This window comes from Mobula hypostoma, chromosome 3 (genome assembly GCF_963921235.1).
Source record: "Mobula hypostoma chromosome 3, sMobHyp1.1, whole genome shotgun sequence".
Taxonomy (NCBI): Eukaryota; Metazoa; Chordata; class Chondrichthyes; order Myliobatiformes; family Myliobatidae; genus Mobula; species Mobula hypostoma.
In genome coordinates, this window is record NC_086099.1 from 44,190,090 (window position 1) to 44,211,452 (window position 21,363).

At 37.7% G+C, this 21,363-nt stretch overlaps 1 protein-coding gene across 4 annotated transcripts in view; it reads right to left on the minus strand.

The window, feature by feature from the left end:
- The window catches only part of LOC134343967 (mesoderm induction early response protein 3-like), a 72,684-nt gene that overhangs the window by 38,677 nt on the left and 12,644 nt on the right, over positions 1-21,363 (minus strand). For all 4 annotated transcript variants that reach the window (XM_063042954.1, XM_063042955.1, XM_063042956.1 and 1 more), the window contains 5 exons: positions 21,069-21,214; positions 17,095-17,229; positions 16,859-16,979; positions 7,949-8,031; positions 5,047-5,119 (listed from right to left, as the gene is read on the minus strand). In XM_063042954.1, the coding sequence (XP_062899024.1) occupies positions 5,047-5,119; positions 7,949-8,031; positions 16,859-16,979; positions 17,095-17,229; positions 21,069-21,214 (558 nt within the window). The remainder of the gene's footprint in view (positions 1-5,046; positions 5,120-7,948; positions 8,032-16,858; positions 16,980-17,094; positions 17,230-21,068; positions 21,215-21,363) is intronic.

A 21,363-nucleotide genomic window follows, 5' to 3' on the forward strand; every position in this document is an offset into this window, starting at 1 on the left:
TTATTATTTCCTGTCAGTCACCTTATCTATAGCCTAGTGTCACTTAATGGACATAAAATCAACGTACTGTATTTAAGCTATCTTAAGTATTCACAGTTGCATGAAAAAGTTTGTGAACCCTTTGCAATTTTCTGGTTTTCTGCATTAATTACTCATAAAATGTGGTCTGATCTTCATCTAAGTCACAATAATAGACAAGCATAATTTGCCTAACCTAATAACACACAAACAATTGTACTTTTTCTTGTCAATACTGAGCACACCATTTAAACAAACACGGTCCAGGTTCAAAAATGTATGTGAACCTCTGAGGTAATGCCTTGTATAAAAGCTATTTCGAGTCAGGTGTTCCAATCCACAAGATGAGATGGAGTGTGGGTTGTAGAGGTGCCCTGCCCTATAAAAAGACAAAGTCAGGATATTGACATAGCTTACTCTTCTCTAGAAAGATCTGATTATGTGCACCATGCCTTGAATAACTTTCAGAGGACCTTAGAAGAAGGATTGTAGAGATGCACGAAGCCGGAACAGTGTACAAAAGCATTTTTAAAGACCCGAGTGTTCATCAGTCCACAGAAAGAGAAACTGTCTCCAAATGGAGGAGATTCAGTACTGTTGCTGCTCTCTCTAGGAGTGAGCATCCTGCAAAGATCACACCAAGAGCACAACATACAATGCTGAAGGAGGTGATAACAACAAAAGACCTGCAGAAATCTCTAGAACTTGCTAAGGTCTCTGTTCTTTTGTCTACTATAAGAAAAACATTGAACAAGGATGAACTTCATGGAAGGACACCATGGAGGAAACCACTGCTCTCCATAAAAATACACCTGCATGCCTCAAGTTTGCAAAAGGCCACCTAGATGTTTCACAACACTTCTGGGCAATGTTCTGAGGACAGATGAAACAAAAGTTGAACTTTCTGGCAGAAGTGCACACCACTATGTTTGGAGGAATAAGGGAAATGCACACCAACACCAAAACCTCATCACAACTGAATTTTGAATTTACTTCATTTCTTACATCCTTCACGTACATAAGGAGTAAAAATCTTTGTTATATCTCCATCTAAGTGTGCCATGTGCAATCATAGTAATTTATAATAAATAGAACAGTCAATGTAATACAGAGTACACCCAAATCAACATTATTTCATCAGTCTGATAGCCTGGTGGAAGAAGCTGTCCCAAAGCCTGTTGGTCCTGGCTTTTATGCTGCGGTACTGCTTCCCAGATGGTAGCAGCTGGAGTAGATTGTGTCAGGATGACTTGGGTCCCCAATGATCCTATAGACCCTTTTTACACACCTGTCCTTGTAAATGTCCTGAGTCATGGGAAGTTCACAACTACAGATGCACTGGGATCCTGAGGTTAAGGGAGGTACAGTTCCCATACCAGGCAGTGATGCATGGTGGAAGGAGCAACATGGTTTGGGGCTGCTTTGCTCCCTCAGGGTTTTGGAAAGGCCAAGTCCAGACCTTAACCCAATTGAGATGCTGTGGCATGACCTGCAGGCTGTTCATGCAAGATATCCCAGAAATATTGATGAACTGAAACAGTTTTATATGAAGGAATGGTCTAAAATTCCACCTCACCATTGTGCAAGTCTGATCAGCAGCTACAGGAAATGTTTGATGGAGGTTATTGCTACTAAAAAGAGGTTCTACATACTTTTTCCAGCCTGGACTGTAAAAGATTAAACGAAATGTTCATACAGACATGAAAAGTACAATTGTTTGTGTGTTATAGTTCAGACAGATTGCATTTGTCGATTATTGACTTAGATGAAGATCAGACAACATTTTATGAATAATTAATGCAGAAACCTAGTAATTGCAAAGGGATCACAAACTTTTTCTTGCAACTGTATATTTGCGTGTGTTTTTTTAGTATTATGACTGTGTTCTTTCCTTTTGTGTTTTATGTACTTCATCAGATCTGGAGTAACAATTATTTCATTTTCCTTACATTTGTTTACGGAAAATGACATTAAACAATCTTGACAGTACTGAGATTACAAAAGAGGAGGTACTTGCTGTCTTGACGTGAAATACAGTAGATAAATCCCCAGGTCCTTGTGTCCCCTCAGATTTTGTCAAAGGCTAGTGCAGAAATTGCAGGGGCTCTGGCAGAGATATCTGAAACGTCTTTTACCACGGGTAAGGTGCCGAAGGACTGGAGGATAGCTAATGTTGTTCTGTTATTTAAGAAAGGGTTTAAGAACAAGATGGAAAATTACAGGCAGGTGAGCCTGCAGTCAGTTATGGGTTAATTGTTGGCAGGTATATAAGAGACAGGACATTTAAACATTTGGATACATAGGGCTTGATTAGAAATAACCAACATGGTTTTGTGCATGGCAGGTCATGTCTAAAAATCTTAAGAGCTTTTAAGGTACCAAGAATGCTGATGAAGAAAAGCAGATGGATGTTGTCTACATCAGTAGTCCCCAACCACCGGGCTGTGGACCGGTACCGGGCCACAAAGCATGTGCTACTGGGCCACGAGGAAACAATATGATTTGGCGATATAAAACAATATGAGTCAGTTGCACCTTTCCTCATTCCCTGTCACGCACTGTTGAACTTGAAATAACCTACCAAATCATACCAAATAACACATAAAACCTAAAATAATATGAACATTTAGCAAAAGCAGGAATGAAATGATGAGGACACAGCCTATATAAAGTAGAAATAATGTATGTACAGTGTAGTTTCACAACAGAATTGGGAAGATTAAGCCAAAACCGAGTTGTAGAAAAAAAAATTGGCACGTACACTCATGTGCACATAGGTGCCCGCGCAAGGCTTCATGGTCATGGTAGTCTTTCTTGGGGTAAACACGAGTGTCCTGTATTTGACTGCTACTTTTGTCCCTTATTTGGGAGTGAGAAAGTTGGCAACCCTACTTGAACACCACCCCCCCCCTCCCAAAACCGGTCAGCCCGTGAGAATATTGTCAATATTAAACCGGTCTGCGGTCCAAAAAAAGGGTTGGGGACCCCTGGTCTACATGGACCTCAGCAAGGTCTTTGTCATAATTCTGCATAAGAGGATTTTGTCAAAGGTCTTTCTAAGGAGGTTAGGTCACTTGCCATTCAGGTTCAATTGTTATTCAACCATACATGAACACCCATGAATGCAGTCAAACAAAACAGCAGGACCAAGGTGTAAAACACAACCATATACAGTACTAAGCATACATAGCACATATAAGATAGCAGTAAAATACAGTCACATAAAATATAGTCCAAGTCCCTGAGTCTATGAATGTTGCATCAGTACACAGTTGAACACGATGCATCTTGTTTTCTGCCAAGTGAACATTGGTGGGTAGCAATGACACACCATACTGCCAGCGCACTAGCTCTGATGCCTCTCTTCTGAGTGGCGGCAAACAGGCAACACTGCAGCTTGAGGCCTAGTCCTTGTTTCAGCTCCCCTGCCGTTCACCAATAAACCAGTGAATTGGACGTGCAGCCTTCCAGATTATCAGTGTCCATCAGGGTCAAGTGATCACAAGAAAAACAACTAAGACTACCACTCGCTGTTGGTCTATACAACTCCTTCGTGCACCCACTCCGACACCTCTCTGATCCAGGTAACAGCACGATCCGCACCAAGTTCAGCTCCTTTAGTTTCACTGCCAACAAGCATTTGCTGATGGGTTAGCTCTGCAGTACTAAGTTCTTAGGGTCCAGAAGGGTCTTGCAATCATAACAAATACTTCTAACAAAGACAATATCACCTTTGGTTGGTCCTGCAGAAGCCACTACATCTGTGCGCGCCACCATCTCATCCAAGTGAACTGGATTCAATATTGGCTTAGCGGGTGTAGCCAGGAGTGGTAGTAGACAGCCGTCTCTCTGACTGGAAGCTTGTGGCTGCGTGCCGCAAGGATTGAAGCTGTTTCCATTGTAGTTTACTATCTATATGAACGACTTATATGATAAAGTGGTGAACAGGATCAGCAAAACTGTAGGTGACACCAAGAGTGGGAGTGTAGTGGACTGCAAGAAAGGCTACCAAAGTTTGCAAAGTAATCTGAACTAGCTGGGGGAAACGGGCTGAAAAATGGCTGAAGGAATTTAAAGTAGTCAAGGGTAAGGTATTGCACTTTGGAAAGACAAACTACGTTAAAACTTACACAGTACATGACAGGGCACTGAGCTGTGTCACAGAACAAAGGGATCTGGAAATACAGATCTATCATACCGTGAAAGTGGCATCATAAGTAGACAGGGTTACAAAAAGAGCTTTTAGCACACTGGCTTTCATAAATTAGATCATGGAATATTATGTTAAAGTTGTATCAGACGTTGTTGAGGCCCAATCTGAAGTACTGAGTACAGTTCTGGTCACAGGAAAGATATTATTGAAGCTCAAAGAATACAGAGAAAATTTACAAAGATGTTGCCAAGATTTGAGGGCCTGAGTTATAGGGAAAGGTTAATTCACTGAAGCACAGGAAAATGAGGGGAGATAATATAAATGAATACTAAATTATGGGAGTATAGCTTTTCCCTCACAGGCTGGATGAGACTACAGCTAGAGGTTATTGATTTTGGGCAAAAGGTGAAATATTTAAGGGGAAGCTAAAGGTGAATTTCTTTACCCAGAGGATGGTGCACATGGAAAGAACCACCAGTATACATTGTAGACACAAGTCCAACTATAACATTGAAGAGAAGTTTGAATAGGTATGTGGGTAGGCAAGGTATGGAGGGCTGTAGTCTACTGCAAGTATGAATGGGACTAGGTGGAAGTCTATGCAGGCATGGACTAGGTGGGCTAAAGCCCTGTTTCTGTGTTGTAGTACTCTGTGACTATGACTTTTCTTTCAAAATACCCAAACCAACCCTGACAATTGTATCTGTAGATTCTCAAAGCTGACATTATCCCAATGCACTTAATTCATGCAGCTCCGTGGATTCAAAATCATAGTGATTATAGAAAAAAAGTACTGATTTATTAGGGATCACCTGGAGAAAAGTCATGAGTCCTGAATATTTTATAATATATAATCCATAAAAGATATCCCTCACCTTTATCTCCATCTTTATATTTACAAAGCGTTGATGGAATTTCAGCTTGGTACTCTGAACCCACCATTATTTCCTAAACAAGGAGAATCCATAATCAGTCATCATTATCCAGCTAAAATATTTACTTTCCAGAAAGCAACAAAGCAATTAAAGAGATTCTAATTTGATATTATTTATTGATACACTGAAACACCAGGTACCTTCTGCATTGATGATAAATAATTTTAATTCAACATATTATCCTCTGCTGTAATTTTTTTAAACTGATTCAGAGCGCAGGACATCATGAGCAAGACTAGCACACAATTGCCATCTGTTATTTCTCCTAATGGTAAGCCATCTTCTTGAACCACACTGAAGAAATCTTAAATCTGGGGAGTATAAATCTTGAACATTACACGAAGCTAAGTTTAAACACAATTATTTTCCATCAGAAAGAGCACATTCATGTCAACTGTCATGTCTGTCGGAGTTAATTTCATTTGGCCACATTATGCCCATATCCCTCCCTCCCTGTCCAAGTATTGGCCAAATCTGGTTGTAAATGCTATAACTGTACATGCCTCTGTTAGCTCCTCTGACAGTTCATTCCAGATATTCACCCCCCTCTGCGTGAAACATTTAACCCTCAGATCGCCTTTAAATTTCTCCACTTTCACCTTAAACTGCGCTCTCTTGTTTTAGATTCCCCTATCCTGGGAAATAACAACCTATTCCCCTCATAATTTTATAAACTTCTATAAGGTCACTACTCACTCAGTGAGAATAAACCTGACATATCCAATCTCTCCTTATAACTACAGCCCTCTATTGCTCACAACGTCCTAGTAAACACGTTCTGCATTCTCTTTATTGCTCCTTCCTGTCGTGAGGTAACCAGAACTATATACCATACTGTTAGTGTCATTTAACAAATGTTTTCTACAGCTGAAATGTGATGTCCCAACTCTTATAGTCAATGCCTCCGCCTTTGAAAGAAAGTATACCAAATGCCTTTTTCACTCTCCTATCACACACGTGGTCAAGTTTTCCCAGACAGCTATGGATTTCCACCCTAAAGTCTCTCTATACATTCATGCTCCCAAGGACCTGCCATTTATTCCATGTCCTACCAGAATCTGACTTCACAAAGTCAACTACCCTCCACCATTCTACCCAAATTTCCAGTAACCCACAAAACTCACTCAATCCATTAAGGAATTATATTTCTACCCTGAAGTAAATCTTAAAATCAGATTAAATTCAAAGCCGGTATAAGATCAAAGCAACTTATTAGATGCCCTGATGACTTAACAGGTGCTATATGAATTAAATTCAGCCCCCTTGAGAAAATTAACTCTCTTTCTTGACTTGAACAAAATAATTACACAGCATGAGTCAAGTCTCACTAAAACAGAAGTTGAAATTGTAGAGTGGAATACACTGATGAAGACCAGTGAGGAAAAAAAAACATGAGCCACTATTTCCACTCTTACTTATCATTTAATTGTATCTCCTCAATGAATTATGAAGTGAGGTCAAAACAAATCAGATAACTTAACCATGATTCAAAAATACTAGTCAAGCAGCTATTAATCTATACAACTTGGAAAAAGATGTAAAATGACCATCAGCTGCCAAGGTACTTTGTCTGAATATGTATTATCGCCTTTAGAAGAGGAGCAAGAAGAAATCAAACAAACTTCTGAGTTATTACTTCTACATCAATAGGGAAACTGCATGTATTCTTCAACTTTAAATTTTGGTGAGTGGAAAAGGATTCAGAAATGGTACAGAAATCTTTGGGAAAAATAAATTACATTTATTTCTAGGGGCTCTCCAAATTATAGAAGACTGACTAACAAATCTGCTCTAACACAAATTCTCCAATATATACAGTGGATTCTGGCATCAGGACCAGTACATTTTGACTCAATTAAGTGGCTGCCCCAATTAGCCGAAGTTTCATGGAAATATTTTTAAGTGGATTGAAAACAAATTACCATTTAACTGATTAACAAATTATGTATTTAAATGAAATGCAGAACATATTAGAACACTAACAATACAACTACACTACTATAAAACTGTAGTTCCTTATAGTTTTGCCTGAGGAATTCATCCAGTGTTCTTTTGATTGACTGAACAAAATCAATACAGACACCTAGTGCAGATAATGGACCGCCTTCATATAACGCTATCAACGACTGCATTCTCCAAATCTTCATTTTCACTGTATTCAAGATAACAGTGATAACTTGAAATTCTTAGTCGTTCCCAAATTGTTGAAGTAGTAAAGTTGTCTCATTTTCACTCCTGGCCATTTCTAGCATCTCCAAGCCTGAATGCTTGAAACCGCAGTGAGCAGAACAACTCAGAATTGTCTTGCTACTTATTTCTCGCCAACTATCAGTGACCAAAATAACTACTTTTTGAACAGTCTCCTACCCCAATTAAGCAACCCAGTGTCCCAAATAAACGAAAGAAATCCTGGCCACTTCTATCCATTATTTTTTGTTCTTGAAGAATTGTCCCAAATTAGTGGCTGCCCCGATTAACCAATTAACTGGAACCCACTATTTTTAAAACACTTTTAAAATAGCAACAGTAACTACACGTTTTGTTCTATTAATTGTTATCCTTTCATAAGGCACTATTTAATGGATCACAAATGTATCAATAGAGTTTCAAATCTGGATTAATTTCACACTGAGGCAATCTGGGTCAACTTCTTGAGAACTTAATAATCCTGAGGAACTTTTATGCAGAGTTAGAAACGCAGCTCGAGCTTTCCTGTGGGTATTGGGATAGATAATTCTGCCATTTTAACTTGCCTTCAAAAATCAAAGGGACAAACAAAATATTCTGAAGAACATAAATTCAAAGTGGAAAATTTAAATATTCTACATTAAGCTTCAATTACCTTTTTCAAATCTTCAGAAGGAACACAATCATCCTGTCCTTCTTCATCTTCAGATTCTTTATCACCATCAAAGACAGTGCTTGCTGTAAAAGGCAAAAACAAATGTCACATAAAGGCTAAAAATTTGTTTTGTGCTTCTAATGAGAAATGTCATTCTTAACCAAGAACATCAGTTTTCCTTCTCGATTACAGATTTTCCACAATATTCAGAATTCATGCTCTGAATATGTTTTAATGCCATGCATTACACCCTCCATATCTTAAAAGAAATATGCCCTCATAACAAAAAGGTTTTGTGTCAAGTGTTATTCGAGAGAGCAGAGTGCATGCATCTTGGTTTCAAATCTTAAGTCAAAAATACTGTTGCTATAAATGATCATGTGTACAGTGAAAACAACATATGAAAAGTTATCACCTAAATCTTTTTTTGATAAAGTTGACTCTAAAATTTCTTCATTTATTTGGCAGAATAAGAATCCGAGACTGGGTAAAATACATTTACAGAAAGCTAAGAGAGATGGAGGTTTAGCATTACCTAACTTTAGATTTTATTATTGGGCTATTAATATTCGACATATGAAATTTTGGTTACTTGACCGGGACATACTATCTATTCCTAAATGGGTAGCATTGGAATTACAATCTGTTCAGGGTTATACACTTGGTTCTATTTTAGGTTCCTCTCTTCCTTTTGATTCGAAACGCCTTAAGCAGGTCTCTAACCCGATCGTTAAATATGCTTTGCGCATTTGGTTTCAATTCAGAAAATTTTTTGATCTTAATCAATTCGGGTTAGCGATTCCTATTTTAGGTAACATATTTTTTCCTCCCTCTTTTACGGATCGCGCTTTTCAAACTTGGAAGACTAAGGGTATTTTACGGTTTTTGGATTTATTTTTAGATGGTTCCCTTATGTCTTTTGAACAATTATCTAATAAATATAACTTATCAAGAATACATTTTTTTAGATATTTACAAGTTAGAAATTTCCTAAGTACTATACTTTCTTCCTTTCCAATGCTTCCTCCTATATATATTTTAGATTCGATAATTAACCTTAATCCATGTCAGAAAGGTGCATCGGCTATGATTTATAATATTATTATGAAACTTAGGAAAGCTCCATTTGATAAGATTAGGGTAGATTGGGAACAGGAATTGGGGCTTACCATTTCTGTGGATGATTGGGGGCAGATTTTACAATTAGTTAATACTTCCTCTATTTGTGCTAAACATTCCCTAATTCAATTTAAAGTGGTTCATAGAGCACATATGTCCAAAGATAAGTTAGCGCGTTTTTACTCGCATATTAATCCTTTCTGTGATAGATGTTCGGGGCAGATAGCCTCTTTAACTCATATGTTTTGGTCTTGCCCTACTTTGGAAACTTTTTGGAGAGATATTTTCAATATTATTTCTAAGGTATTAAATATAGATATCTCTCCTCACCCTATTACTGCTATCTTTGGACTACCTAAAATTTCTAGTAATCTTTCCCCTTCAGCCCGTAGAATGATTGCATTTCTTACTTTAATAGCGAAAAGATGTATTTTACAACATTGGAAAGAGCTTAATGCTCCAACTACCTTTTTTTGGTTTTCTCAGACGATTTTATGTTTGAATCTGGAGAAAATTAGAAGTAACCTTTATGATTCTTCATTTAAATTTGAACAGATTTGGGGACCTTTTATTCGATATTTTCATTTAATGTAATATTTACCCTTCTTGTTTTTTTTTCACTGTTTTAATGGAGGTCGGGATTGAGGACGTGATTTTAAGTTTAACTCTGTTTGGTTTCAAGTTAGCCCATTGCTTTGCTTTGCTTTTAGTTAGTTGCACGGTGGGTTTTTTTTTGGGGGTTTTTTTTTCTTTTTTTTTCCATTGATATATATAAAATCTAGTATACTATTATGTTATCTTGGTTTCTTATGCTTAAATTACATTGTTTGTAGTATTTTCTTTTTGGTATTGTTATCTTTTGGAATTTTATTATACTTTAACATTGTATTAATGTTTATATGGCTTACCTTTTTTGTATACTTACTCAATAAAAAGATTTAAAAAAGAAAAGTTATCACAATTACACTTTCAAGTCCACTCAGTGAAAGTGTACAATAAAAATTTGATAACTTGCATATGCTGTTTACATCAGTGTTCTTATAATGGTAAACATCCTTGTAAGGTTTTAAGATTTTAAATAACCTATCATGTGAAATTGATTCGGCTTGACCAAAAGGCAGCGACATATGTCAAAGGAAATCTTAGGGACTGATGTAAATTTCTACATTAACTCAACATAAAGCTCTCAGATACTGCCCTACAAAAGGCAATGATCTAAATTTCCATAGATATTCAGCATATTCCTGAAGATCGAAGATTTTATTAATCACACTAAAAACATTGAAAATTCAGTTAAAAGTATTGGCCCAAGGGTTAAATAAAACAATTACAAAGTTTTCCCTCAAATTACTGATTAGATATCAAAACATTATTAAGTCATCAAGTACACAAATGCTGGGGTTAAGATGTTGCTTAAAATTCTCATGCCTAATAGCCTCTGAATTGGATATTTATTTCACCTTCTCACATCCCTCCCATGAAATTGAGGACATCACTGCCCCTAGGAGAAAATTTTACCCCTTAGATATTACTTGGTCAACTACATGGCTAAAAATTCTACTTACTACTATTCTGTGATAACAGCATTAAAGTTCAACAAAAGCAACCAGAAGAATTGTCTATTTTTTTGGGAGTTGCAAAGCACAAAGAAAATCAGAAACTACACAGGTCCAATTTTTTTTGTCTGAGCACCAAAAAGTACTCCAGTAGCTGCTTCTCTTCTTCGCCAATCTCTGATTAACCAGTTAAATATGTAATGTACCAACACAATTTTGTTGAAACAGATTCGCTGACTCGATAAAGACAAAATGAAAGAAAAACTTACCAACAGTTCTTTAGCAAATCAACTTTTTCTATCAGTAGAATTAACATTAATTGATGCAGTTAATGTATAAAAAGGACAAGTGGTGTAATTACATTTAAAAACAGCTAACCGATGGGATGTTCACCTAAATGGATACACAATTTATTAAACACAAAATAATCTGCAGATGCTGTTGTCAAATGAACACTCACAATGCACTGGAGGAATTCAGCAGGTCAGTCAGCATCAGTTGAAAAGATTAGTCGACGTTTCGGGCCGATACCCTTCGTCAGGACTGAAGGAAGAGCTTTGGGGAGGGTTTGAAGAATGCTGGTAGTTGAAAAAAACAGTAATTTTAAAGATAAAGGGGTGGGGAAGGGGAAGCAGGGAGGCGATTGGCAGGAGAACAATGCGAAGTAGTAGAAGGAGGCGGAACTATGAGGGAGGTGATGTGAAATAGGGATAGAGGAAGGGAGGGGAGGGAATTACCGGAAGTTGGAGAATTCTACGTTCATACCGTCTTCCCATCCCGCCACATGCAAAAATGCCATTCCCTATTCCCAATTCCTCTGCCTCCGCTGCATCTGCTCCCAGGATGAGGCTTTCCGTTCCAGGACATCTCAAATGTCCTCTTTCTTTAAGGATTGTGGTTTCCCTTCTGCCGTCATCAATGATGCCCTCACCCGCATCTCCTCCATTTCCCGCACTTCGGCCCTCACCCCATCCTCCCGCCACCACAACAGGGACAGAGTTCCCCTTGTCCTCACCTACCACCCCACCAGCCTCCGGATCCAGCACATTATCCTCCACAACTTCCGCCACCTTCAACAGGACCCCACCACTAAGCACATATCCCTCTCCACCCCTCTCCGCTTTCCGCAGGGATCGATCCCTACGCGACTCACTTATCCGCACGTCCATCCCCACGGACCTCCCACCCGGCACTTATCCCTGTAAGCCTAGTGCTACACCTGTCCCTACACCTCCTCTGTTGCCACTATTCAGGGCCCCAAACAGTCCTTCCAGGTGAGGCAACACTTCACTTGCGAATCTGTTGGGGTCATCTATTGCATCGGTGCTCCCGGTGCGACCTCCTCTACATCGGTGAAACCCGACGCAGATTGGGGGACCGCTTCATCGAGCACCTCCGCTCCAGCCGCCACAACAGACAGGATCCCCTGGTAGCCACCCACTTCAACTCTGCTTCCCATTCAGATATGTCCATACATGGCCTCCTCTACTGCCATGATGAGGCTAAACTCAGGTTGGAGGAGCAAAACCTCATATACCTTTGGTATGAACATAGATTTCTCCAACTTCCGGTAATTCCCTCCCCTCTCTTCCTCTATCCCTATTTCACATCACCTCCCTCATAGTTCCGCCTCCTTCTACTACTTCGCATTGTTCTCCTGCCAATCACCTCCCTGCTTCCCCTTCCCCACCCCTTCATCTTTAAAATTACTGTTTTTTTCAACTACCAGCATTCTTCAAACCCTCCCCAAAGTTCTTCCTTCAGGCCTGACGAAGGGTTTCGGCCCGAAACGTCGACTAATCTTTTCAACTGATGCTGACTGACCTGCTGAGTTCCTCCAGTGCATTGTGAGTGTTCCTTACACAACTTATTAAACAGATGTCAGCACTAACAATTAGTAAAGAATAAAGCTTAGCTCAAATGATGGAGTAAAGTAGCTAGAGAAGCTATAGGGACTGAAATGAGATTTGTAAATGCTAATTCTGCATTTTTATGCATCGGGTCAGACTTATAAATTGGATGTCTTTCATACTTGTCTGGACAAGCACAATGTTAAGATACAAATTTTGGTGACAAAGACTGCTTGAAGAAACAGTATTGTGGGCAAGAAAGAGAAGTCAAATGCTCTTTGCTATCTTAATTTGAAAACAAAAATATAACTATATACATCCAATGTATTAAATATACAGTACTGAAGAACATTAAAAAGCAAGGTCTTCTACAACTGAACACGAACTGCTCTCATCAGTTAGTGAATTGAAAGAATAACAGTTGCCATTATTGTTCATATTTCAAAATCAGCAAGAAATAGTATGAAATTTACTGAGGTCTTATTTTTCTTGAGTAAATTAGTTGGAGTGCTTTATTCAAAGCCAGGTTCCAAAAAGAATACAATAAATTATTTTTGATATAATATTCAATGAGAAAGAAAAACTTGAACAAATTAGAATTTACAAAATAAAGTGGATATCAATCAAACTATCTTTTAAACGTGCAAAAATCTGAAATAAATTGGTTTGTCGAGTGTTAACACAAATCAACAGGTATCAAATGACCACTTTCCATTTGAAAACCAAGGCAGTAACCATTTCAGTTCTTGAACAATTAAATAAAATTACAGTTGGCTCAACTGACCGAATGTCACCATCAATAAAATGGATTGGAATACACACGTGATCAGTACTCAAAAACTGCCAACACTCTAGAAATAAGTCTTCATGAATAGGTGCAAGAAAAAGCAATCTTTGAAATGCCACGGAATCATGCACCATATATACAGATATTCTTATTTGTCAAGAATGCAACAATTAATAGGCCAAGAGGTTGGAACTGGAGGCCAAAAGAAGAACTACAATACAAGACACAATTTGACCTCAAAATGCAAGACAGCGTCTGGTTATATTTCCAAATGAAGAATCCTGAAATTGGTCCAGAGATGAGTAGAGAATATCTTAAATACAGCAATCTCAAAAAAGAAACTGCAATGGACCAATATTAAAAATGTTGAACACATCCAGAAAACAAAGCTGACATCCCACACACTTAAGGAAAAGACAGTATCTGCTATAAAACTTGGTACAGAAAATGGGAATTTACAATGGTGGAGTATAGCTGGAGAAGGCTTTTCTGAGCACGGAGTTAACAGCAAGTTAAACTAATTTTCTTTCCAAAGATGTTGCCTTACTTATTTCTTTCTCTTTCCAGCGTTTTTCTGTTTGGAGGAGGGGAATACCTACAACTCCAATTGATCACAAATAGTTCAAGGTAGAAAGATGAGTAGCTCAAAGATCCCCTTTGCTCTGTAATAAAACCACATGCATACAACATTTCTTGAATTCAAACAGTGCCATGTTTATGACCTTGGTTCCAAGTCATGAGAAACCCCAGAGTTCTGAAGACAAGGGTTTCTGGACTGGGGTTTATGCTCTGGTGTGATAAGCAGTCCTGACAAGTCAATAATTCAAATGTAGATAGATCTTAGTGTTGATGGGTCACAGAGAAGCTGTCACCTTAGATGGTGTCGCAAGACTAAAATGAACATTGCACTTTAATATCATTTCTTTGAATGCAAAATCTCAGAGGCTTCCTGTGGGTAATCAGTCACATTGAAACAAAACATCAGCCAAATTTCAAAAGAGCCCACAAAGGACAGATGTAGAAATAGCATCGGGTACAAAGATGTATTCAACAACCTTTTCATCATGGAGAAAAGGTTTTTTCTTGACTCCATCAGCAGCTGAGCAAGTACAAACACAGTGTAGTAATAGTGATAATACTGTCACAGATGCCTTCAAAGATAAAGATTAAGGAGAATGCAAGAAGAATAAAATGTGAAAGTACCAGCTAAAAATTCTTCACCCACTCTCATGCCACGAGTTGAAATGGACTAACTTGGATAATGTTAAGGACAAAAGACGTTAAGGCTGATTTAGGTAGTGCCCAAATATGGATGCAACTCTTCCAAATATCATCTGATTCATCTTCAAATGAAGTAATCCTTGGATAAGAACAGGAATCTGTATTGTTTGGGTCTCTGGACCTCATCTTAGCAGAATAAAATGAAGAACCAATTACTTTTTTTTGGACAGCAACACAATCAAATATCCGCATTTCCTGTTGTTTATAAAGGAAAATTCTTGCCATCTCTGGAGAATTTGTCAACAGCAGTTTGTGTTCTCAAACAGGTCAGCGCAAATAATGAATGATGCCTGACCAACTGCTACACATTCCAGAAGGAGTTTCCTACATCTTTCCTTCAAAAGAAAAGATGTTGTGGCAAGTTTGAGGGAGAAGGGAGAAAGCAGAAATAGTGGCAATGGAAAGGGGTGGTGTGGGGAAAGGTTTGGTGGAAATAGAATGGTGCAAGAGTAAAAGAAGTGACATCCTGGCATCAAGTTTGCTTGGCACTACATTGGATTGACTCCTCATACAAAGCAGCGCCAATAAGTTGAGCCACAGCAGGAGTGGTAACCTTAGGAGGAACCATATTTCTTGGCACCTGTGGAGCAGGCTTATGGTGGGGGCCAACTTACCTGGCTCCCAGACCTCACTCCTGCAATGGATGCTTTTCTTGGAGATTTGCAGACTCTCCCGTCTGGTACAGGAGGAGACTTCCAAGCATATAGCGCACAATGCCAGGTTGTGCTTCAAGCATAATTTCAACAAACTGAAGTGGCCATCTGCCACAACGAAGCCGTCAATACATTTTGTGTAATGTTTAAAACCAGCAGACAACTTGCTTGAAGATCAATAATCCAAGCTGGAAAACAAGAGAACACAGAACTCAACCAAGTGAGAAAATAGTGCCAAGCATTTACATGCTGCAAAGGGGAAATGTTACAATACATGAGACAAGGGAAGAGTCTCTAAAATGAATGAAGAAAGGAAATTGTGTTAGAAAAATGCTATTACTCTTTAAAAATTAACTTACTCCGAGAGAATGATGATCAGTATGCCCATTATCATACTTTTTGCCAAGAAACATGCAAGTAATCATTTTGTTTAAAATGATTGCTGAAAGTAAAGATTTCCCTGCGTTGACACCATCTTGGGCTTGGCAATAACTATAAAGCCACGCAAATAATTGTTTGCTTTTCCACATGATAAACCTACAATTCATTCCTGGGGACAAAATTCCCAACATCAGGTAAATATATACACAACTGAAACAATAATGGTCTTTGTAATAGTCACTGAAATGACAATATTTGTACATGGTCCCACATATCCATCAACAGTTCAGCTGAATATGGAAAAGGCTAGATCTCCAAATGTATTTTTTTTAAAAACATAGTTACTATCCCTAGGCTTATGAAATTTAACAAAATCACTTTGAGGTACAAAATATGTCTGTAATTAGGCAAAGTGTGTTTAGAAAAAGATGAATTTCAAAGTACTTTCATATAAAATACTTCACTGCACTCTTTAAAAAAGTATCTCAATTATAGCCCATTATGTCAAGGAACTGTACAACACTGTTCTTGGTTTTCACATTTATAGCTAAAACAAGATTGTAGTACATACTTCAATAAACACTGCAGCTTTAAAAAAAAATACTTTCACGTACAAGAAACTGACATCTGGGTTGGAATACTTTCCTGTGAACTTCATGTGTGATACCCAAACAAGAAGATAGATGCCTTGTCAACAGATATATTTATTGTAGTGATGGATCTTGTACAATCTAACCACATATCACAGTAAGCATACTCATTCACCAAATGCTATGAGAGAGGCCTTCAGGAAAACTGCATTATGAAATACGAATCCAGTAAGTATGGAGTACACAGCCAAGGTTATGAGTTAAGGATCAGATGATTTTGGAAGCTCTGTCCAGTTAATAGTAAAATCCAGAGCATAAAACACACAAAAAAAATGTCCTTTCCCAACACAGAATTTTTACCTCCAATAAAAATGTTGAAAAATACTTAAGCATTATTTTCTATTATAATGTACAAGATGACCTGTCACTAATCCCACTTACAAATGACAGTAATGGTGCTGAATGAGCATAGATCAAGTACAGTTACATGATCCAAAAACATATCTGCTAATATACACATGCTGGTTTTGAAACAAAGATGAGCTGCAAGTATTGAACTATTTGTGATGCACTGATCTAATAACATGTTAGTCAGCTGCATGCTCTTTTAAGTTGCTAATTGTACAACCTGTGGATATAACTGGAGACCGAAAGTTTTTGATAAGATACTTTTGTTTTTAACCCATAACTTACATCTTAAATGTCGGGGAAATAAATCAGTTGTTTCATGAGAAGTTACAGATGGAGTCAAGTCATCAGCAGAAGACTGCGTTTCTTCATCATCACCTGAAAGTAAGTCTTTTGCTATCTCCTCCTGTTAAATCCAAATAAGAAAATATATTGGACAAAATCGAGTGTACACATTAAATAACATTCTTCAAGCATACATATATACATTGCAAAAAAGATATGGAAATTATAAAGCTTGCCTTATCAAGAGTCATGTCAGGTAACTCATCAGCAAGTTCACTTGGAGAACTCCCTGGATTTTCATTTTCTAACACCGGAACAGGAGGATCATATCCATAGAGTACCAGCAAATCATCGAGTGGCATGTTGCTCTCCTGTTAAACACAAATTATTTATTCACTGTTCAATGACAGATAAGGAATCCCTAACCATTTAGAATTACCAGTTTCATTCACATTTTATTAACTATTAAAAAAAAAATTTAATAAATTCCAAGCAAACTAGATTTAATAATACAAACTAGTTTTAGAAATGAAAATCACAAGATCCAATCTGCATTTCCATCCAAAAGTGCTTCTATCATTCCCACAAGCAGACAGAGAGTTTGGAATGTAATTTTAAGTGCAAGACAAAAATAAACATGAGTTTAGAATAAAAAGCAAAAACAAAGGACGTAAAACAGTCCTTTGGCAATAAAGATGAATTGTTAAGCTAATACTTTCATAATAATTGAAAATAGGTGATCCAGTATGAAGGATTCAAAGCAGACCCTGCACATACTTAGGGAATTTATTTCAGGAGGTTCTTCAAAACAAGCATGCATCTTTTGGTGGAAAACAAAGCAGTGAACCAAGCAACTAATGACTAGATGCAAAGTAAAATTTAGCATTTTGACTGCATTTCAGGTAAGGGGATATTTAAGTTGCAATGTGATAAAGGACAGATAATTTCTTTAAAGATTGATGGAGAACAGATTTCATAACATTTAAAAATGATGAACAGATGGCTGTGGAAAAATAAATTAGCCATTGTCCTGAACCGTACACCAAGCTTCCATGAATGCGAGTTCTGCCTGAAAAGAGTAATCAGGAAAGGCACATAGAAGTACATCCCATATTAATCTAATTGATGCAGCATAATTGCTGTTCTTCCTAGGCCTGGTGATTTTTAAAAAAAAAATGTTTTTATATCATGTGGGTATCAATGACAGGAAGATAATAAGCTGGCTCTTCTTACCCCCAAATGTCCTTCATAAACCATTCCAATCTTTTTGTAGAAGATACTGCACATAATATTGGGTAAGGAACAGCCAGATTAAGACTCAGAACTGAAGGATCTGTAAAGGACTTTTAAGATCAGATAGCGCAGGACTTAAAGGAAAATGTGTTAGTGGAAATGTTCCTGTGTGTCTGTTTCCCCTGCCTTTTGTGGTGGTACAAGTCAAGAGTTTGGGGAAAATATTGCTGTAAATAGCTTCAGAAAGTTGCTTACATTGTCAGTGATTCACACTGAAACCTTGGGGTAACACCTGTGAATAAGGAGGGCAGGGTCGGAGGTGGGTCTGTTGGTGGACAGTGTGGCAGCCAAGCAGGCCATATGGTCCTGGATTGAATTGTTTGTAAACGAAAGGCTCTGGGTAGTCAGGAAGCAAGTCATTTGCTCAGGATGCCCAACCCCTGACTTGCTCTTGTAGCCACAGCAAACTTGGAGGGCAGGGGACTAGAAAAAAATGTCACTGAACATCTTGGGTAGATTTTTATTGGCTAACAAATTGAATTGTTTCTCGTCAGCATATGCCTGAACAACATTCAAATGTCACGGCATGCAGGCATGATTAGTGATGACTGCAAATGGAATTGAACACAGTGCAATCATTAGCAAACTGCCCCATTCCTGACTCACACTGATGAAGCAGCTGATTGTATTTGGCCCCAGTGATTGCACTGGGAAACCGACCTCATTAAAAACACACACACACAACCATCATATTCTATGCAAGGTAGAACTCTTGACAAATGGTGAGATATCCCTTTAAAATTTTTTGACTTTATTATTACTAGGAATCTTAATGAGTCAGTCAGTCAAATACGGTCTCCAAGTCATGAGTAGTCAGTCACATCATATCCATTGTTTGGTCCATGTTTGAATCATGGATGTGGCAAGGCTGGAGCTAGGAGCTTCAGGTAAAACCCAAAACGAACAGTAAAGAGCAAATTATTGGCATGTACGCATTGCTTGTTAACTTTGTTGACAACAACTTCTGTCTTTGCTGGTAATTATCAGAGTTGTATTTTTTCTGCAATTCTTTAACAGTATGTATCTCAACAATTGTATGCGTTCTAAATTAAATGTTAATATCATAACTATGCTTAAAGAGCTTGCTAAAGGCAAGTTAATTCTGGAATCCATATTTCAGTTCTGTATCTGGGATGCTAGTTAGTTCCAGAACCTCTCCTGTATCCAGGGATCTCAGCCTTTTTTTTTCCCGTTTGTAAATCAAATTGGCTGAACACTGATATCTATGCCAAATTCTTAGAGGAAAGCTAACCTGAAGGCTCTACTCGGCACATTCCATTGAAGATCATTGCAAATGCATCATTATTGTTTCTGCTATTCATGCTGGGTCTCATTAACAGCGAGGATGGCCTCCTCTTCCTGTTACTTCTTGCATTCGTGATGTGAGACAGGATTACAGAACTTTGATTTTATCTGTTAATTGTGCGACCACTTAGTTTTCTATATTCCAAGTTGCTATTGCTGTTTAGAATACAACTAGTACTATATTACAAGTTCACTAACATGGCATCTCATTTTTAAGCAAATTTAACGCTGCCCCCAAACATTTTTCTACATTTCTCACATAAAGTTTGAACCTCTGGTTTGATGGTTATACATGGACATGCCAGACAATGAAGCAAAAAGACTGTTATGGAATGAAATTCTCCAGCCAATGGCACACAGTATCTATCTCATGAGAAGTACTCCAGGGTATTTGGCTTCATGCATATTTTTAGAGAGAATTTTAATGCAATAATCTCAAACTTTACAGGATAAAACTTGTCCAAAGTTTAGTTGTTCTCATATTTGACAGAAATTTTATTGTCATTCTTGAGAAACAACTGCAACACACACAAAATGCTGGAGGAACATAGCAGGTCAGGCGGCATCCATGGAAGGGAATATATAGTTGACATTTTGGGCCAAGACCCTTCATCAGTCCTGAAACTTCAAATGTTTATTCACTTCCATAGTTGCTCCCGGACTTGCTTAGTTCCTCCAGCATTTTGTGTGTGTTGCTCTGGATTTCCAGCATCTGCAGAATCTCTTGTGTTTACGGTTTGTTGAATGACAGCTGTTTCACTTTGAACATTGAAATTAACATAAAAAGTCAATTTGGTTTTCCCTTTTTCCTAATTCCCTGTTCATAATCCATATAATTTCACATTGCCCAAAAGTTTAAACTGAAGGCTTGGGCCAAACCTCTCAGCCAAAAGCTTGAACTTCCAGCAATACATTGGAAAAAATCAACATAGTTTGACTGGCTTTGATATCTTTCCCCTGCTTTCAAGAGTGCATGCAGACTCCATTTATATGGCTAATATTCCCACCGTCTAGTAGAAAGATTAAAAGAAAATGTTCCATAACGACATTGGTTTCTATCTGCTAAAAATATATATTTTATCCAATAACAGTAGTAATTATGACCATGGATATCAGCTGTTCCTACCTAGACTGGAAAATGCAAATTCAGACACAGCACCATCATTACCAGCTCTCTTATCAAAGCATTCAATTCATAAGGAGAAGGATAGAAAATAAATGCCATATTCACATCCCATTAATAAATAAAAATTCCTGGTAATGTCCCTTTTAATGTATACAGATAAGTATAGGAAAACATTTTTCTTTAATGGGTATACACTCTGTACAGAATACATTGACTTAGCTTTTCCTCTTTTAGCATGTTACAATTTTTTTTAGCACAAGGTGAAAGAAACAGAATGTTACTTTAAAAAATCCAGTTACGAACCCAACCACCAGCTATTCTTAAGCGAGTAATAATTCATGATCATGGAAGATAGTCCTACATTACAAGTCTTTACATTATATTAAGCTATAAAGACTATTGATGAATTTTGTGACAAAGCAGCACCATTTCAATTTCAAACAATTCAAATGTAAAGTTAGTTCACTGTTTAAAAAAAATAGATACCCTTTCCAAATCTTCAATTTCTGATGTGAAATTCTTCCCTCCCTCTAACATTTCCTCTTCTTCAAGTGTTCGCTCATCATCGTAATCATGCACTAGCATTTCTGCTGTAGGGTCGAAATCATGATCCTCAGACGATAATGAGCCAACTATAAAGTAAAAACAATGAAATGAGTGTATACTAAATCTGTGATACATCTTATATTGTGTTCTGGCAAATCAATCACTTCACAAACTGCTTATACTAGATACCAGTGTAAGTTTAAATGATTTGATTTAGATGACTCCAGATAGGATT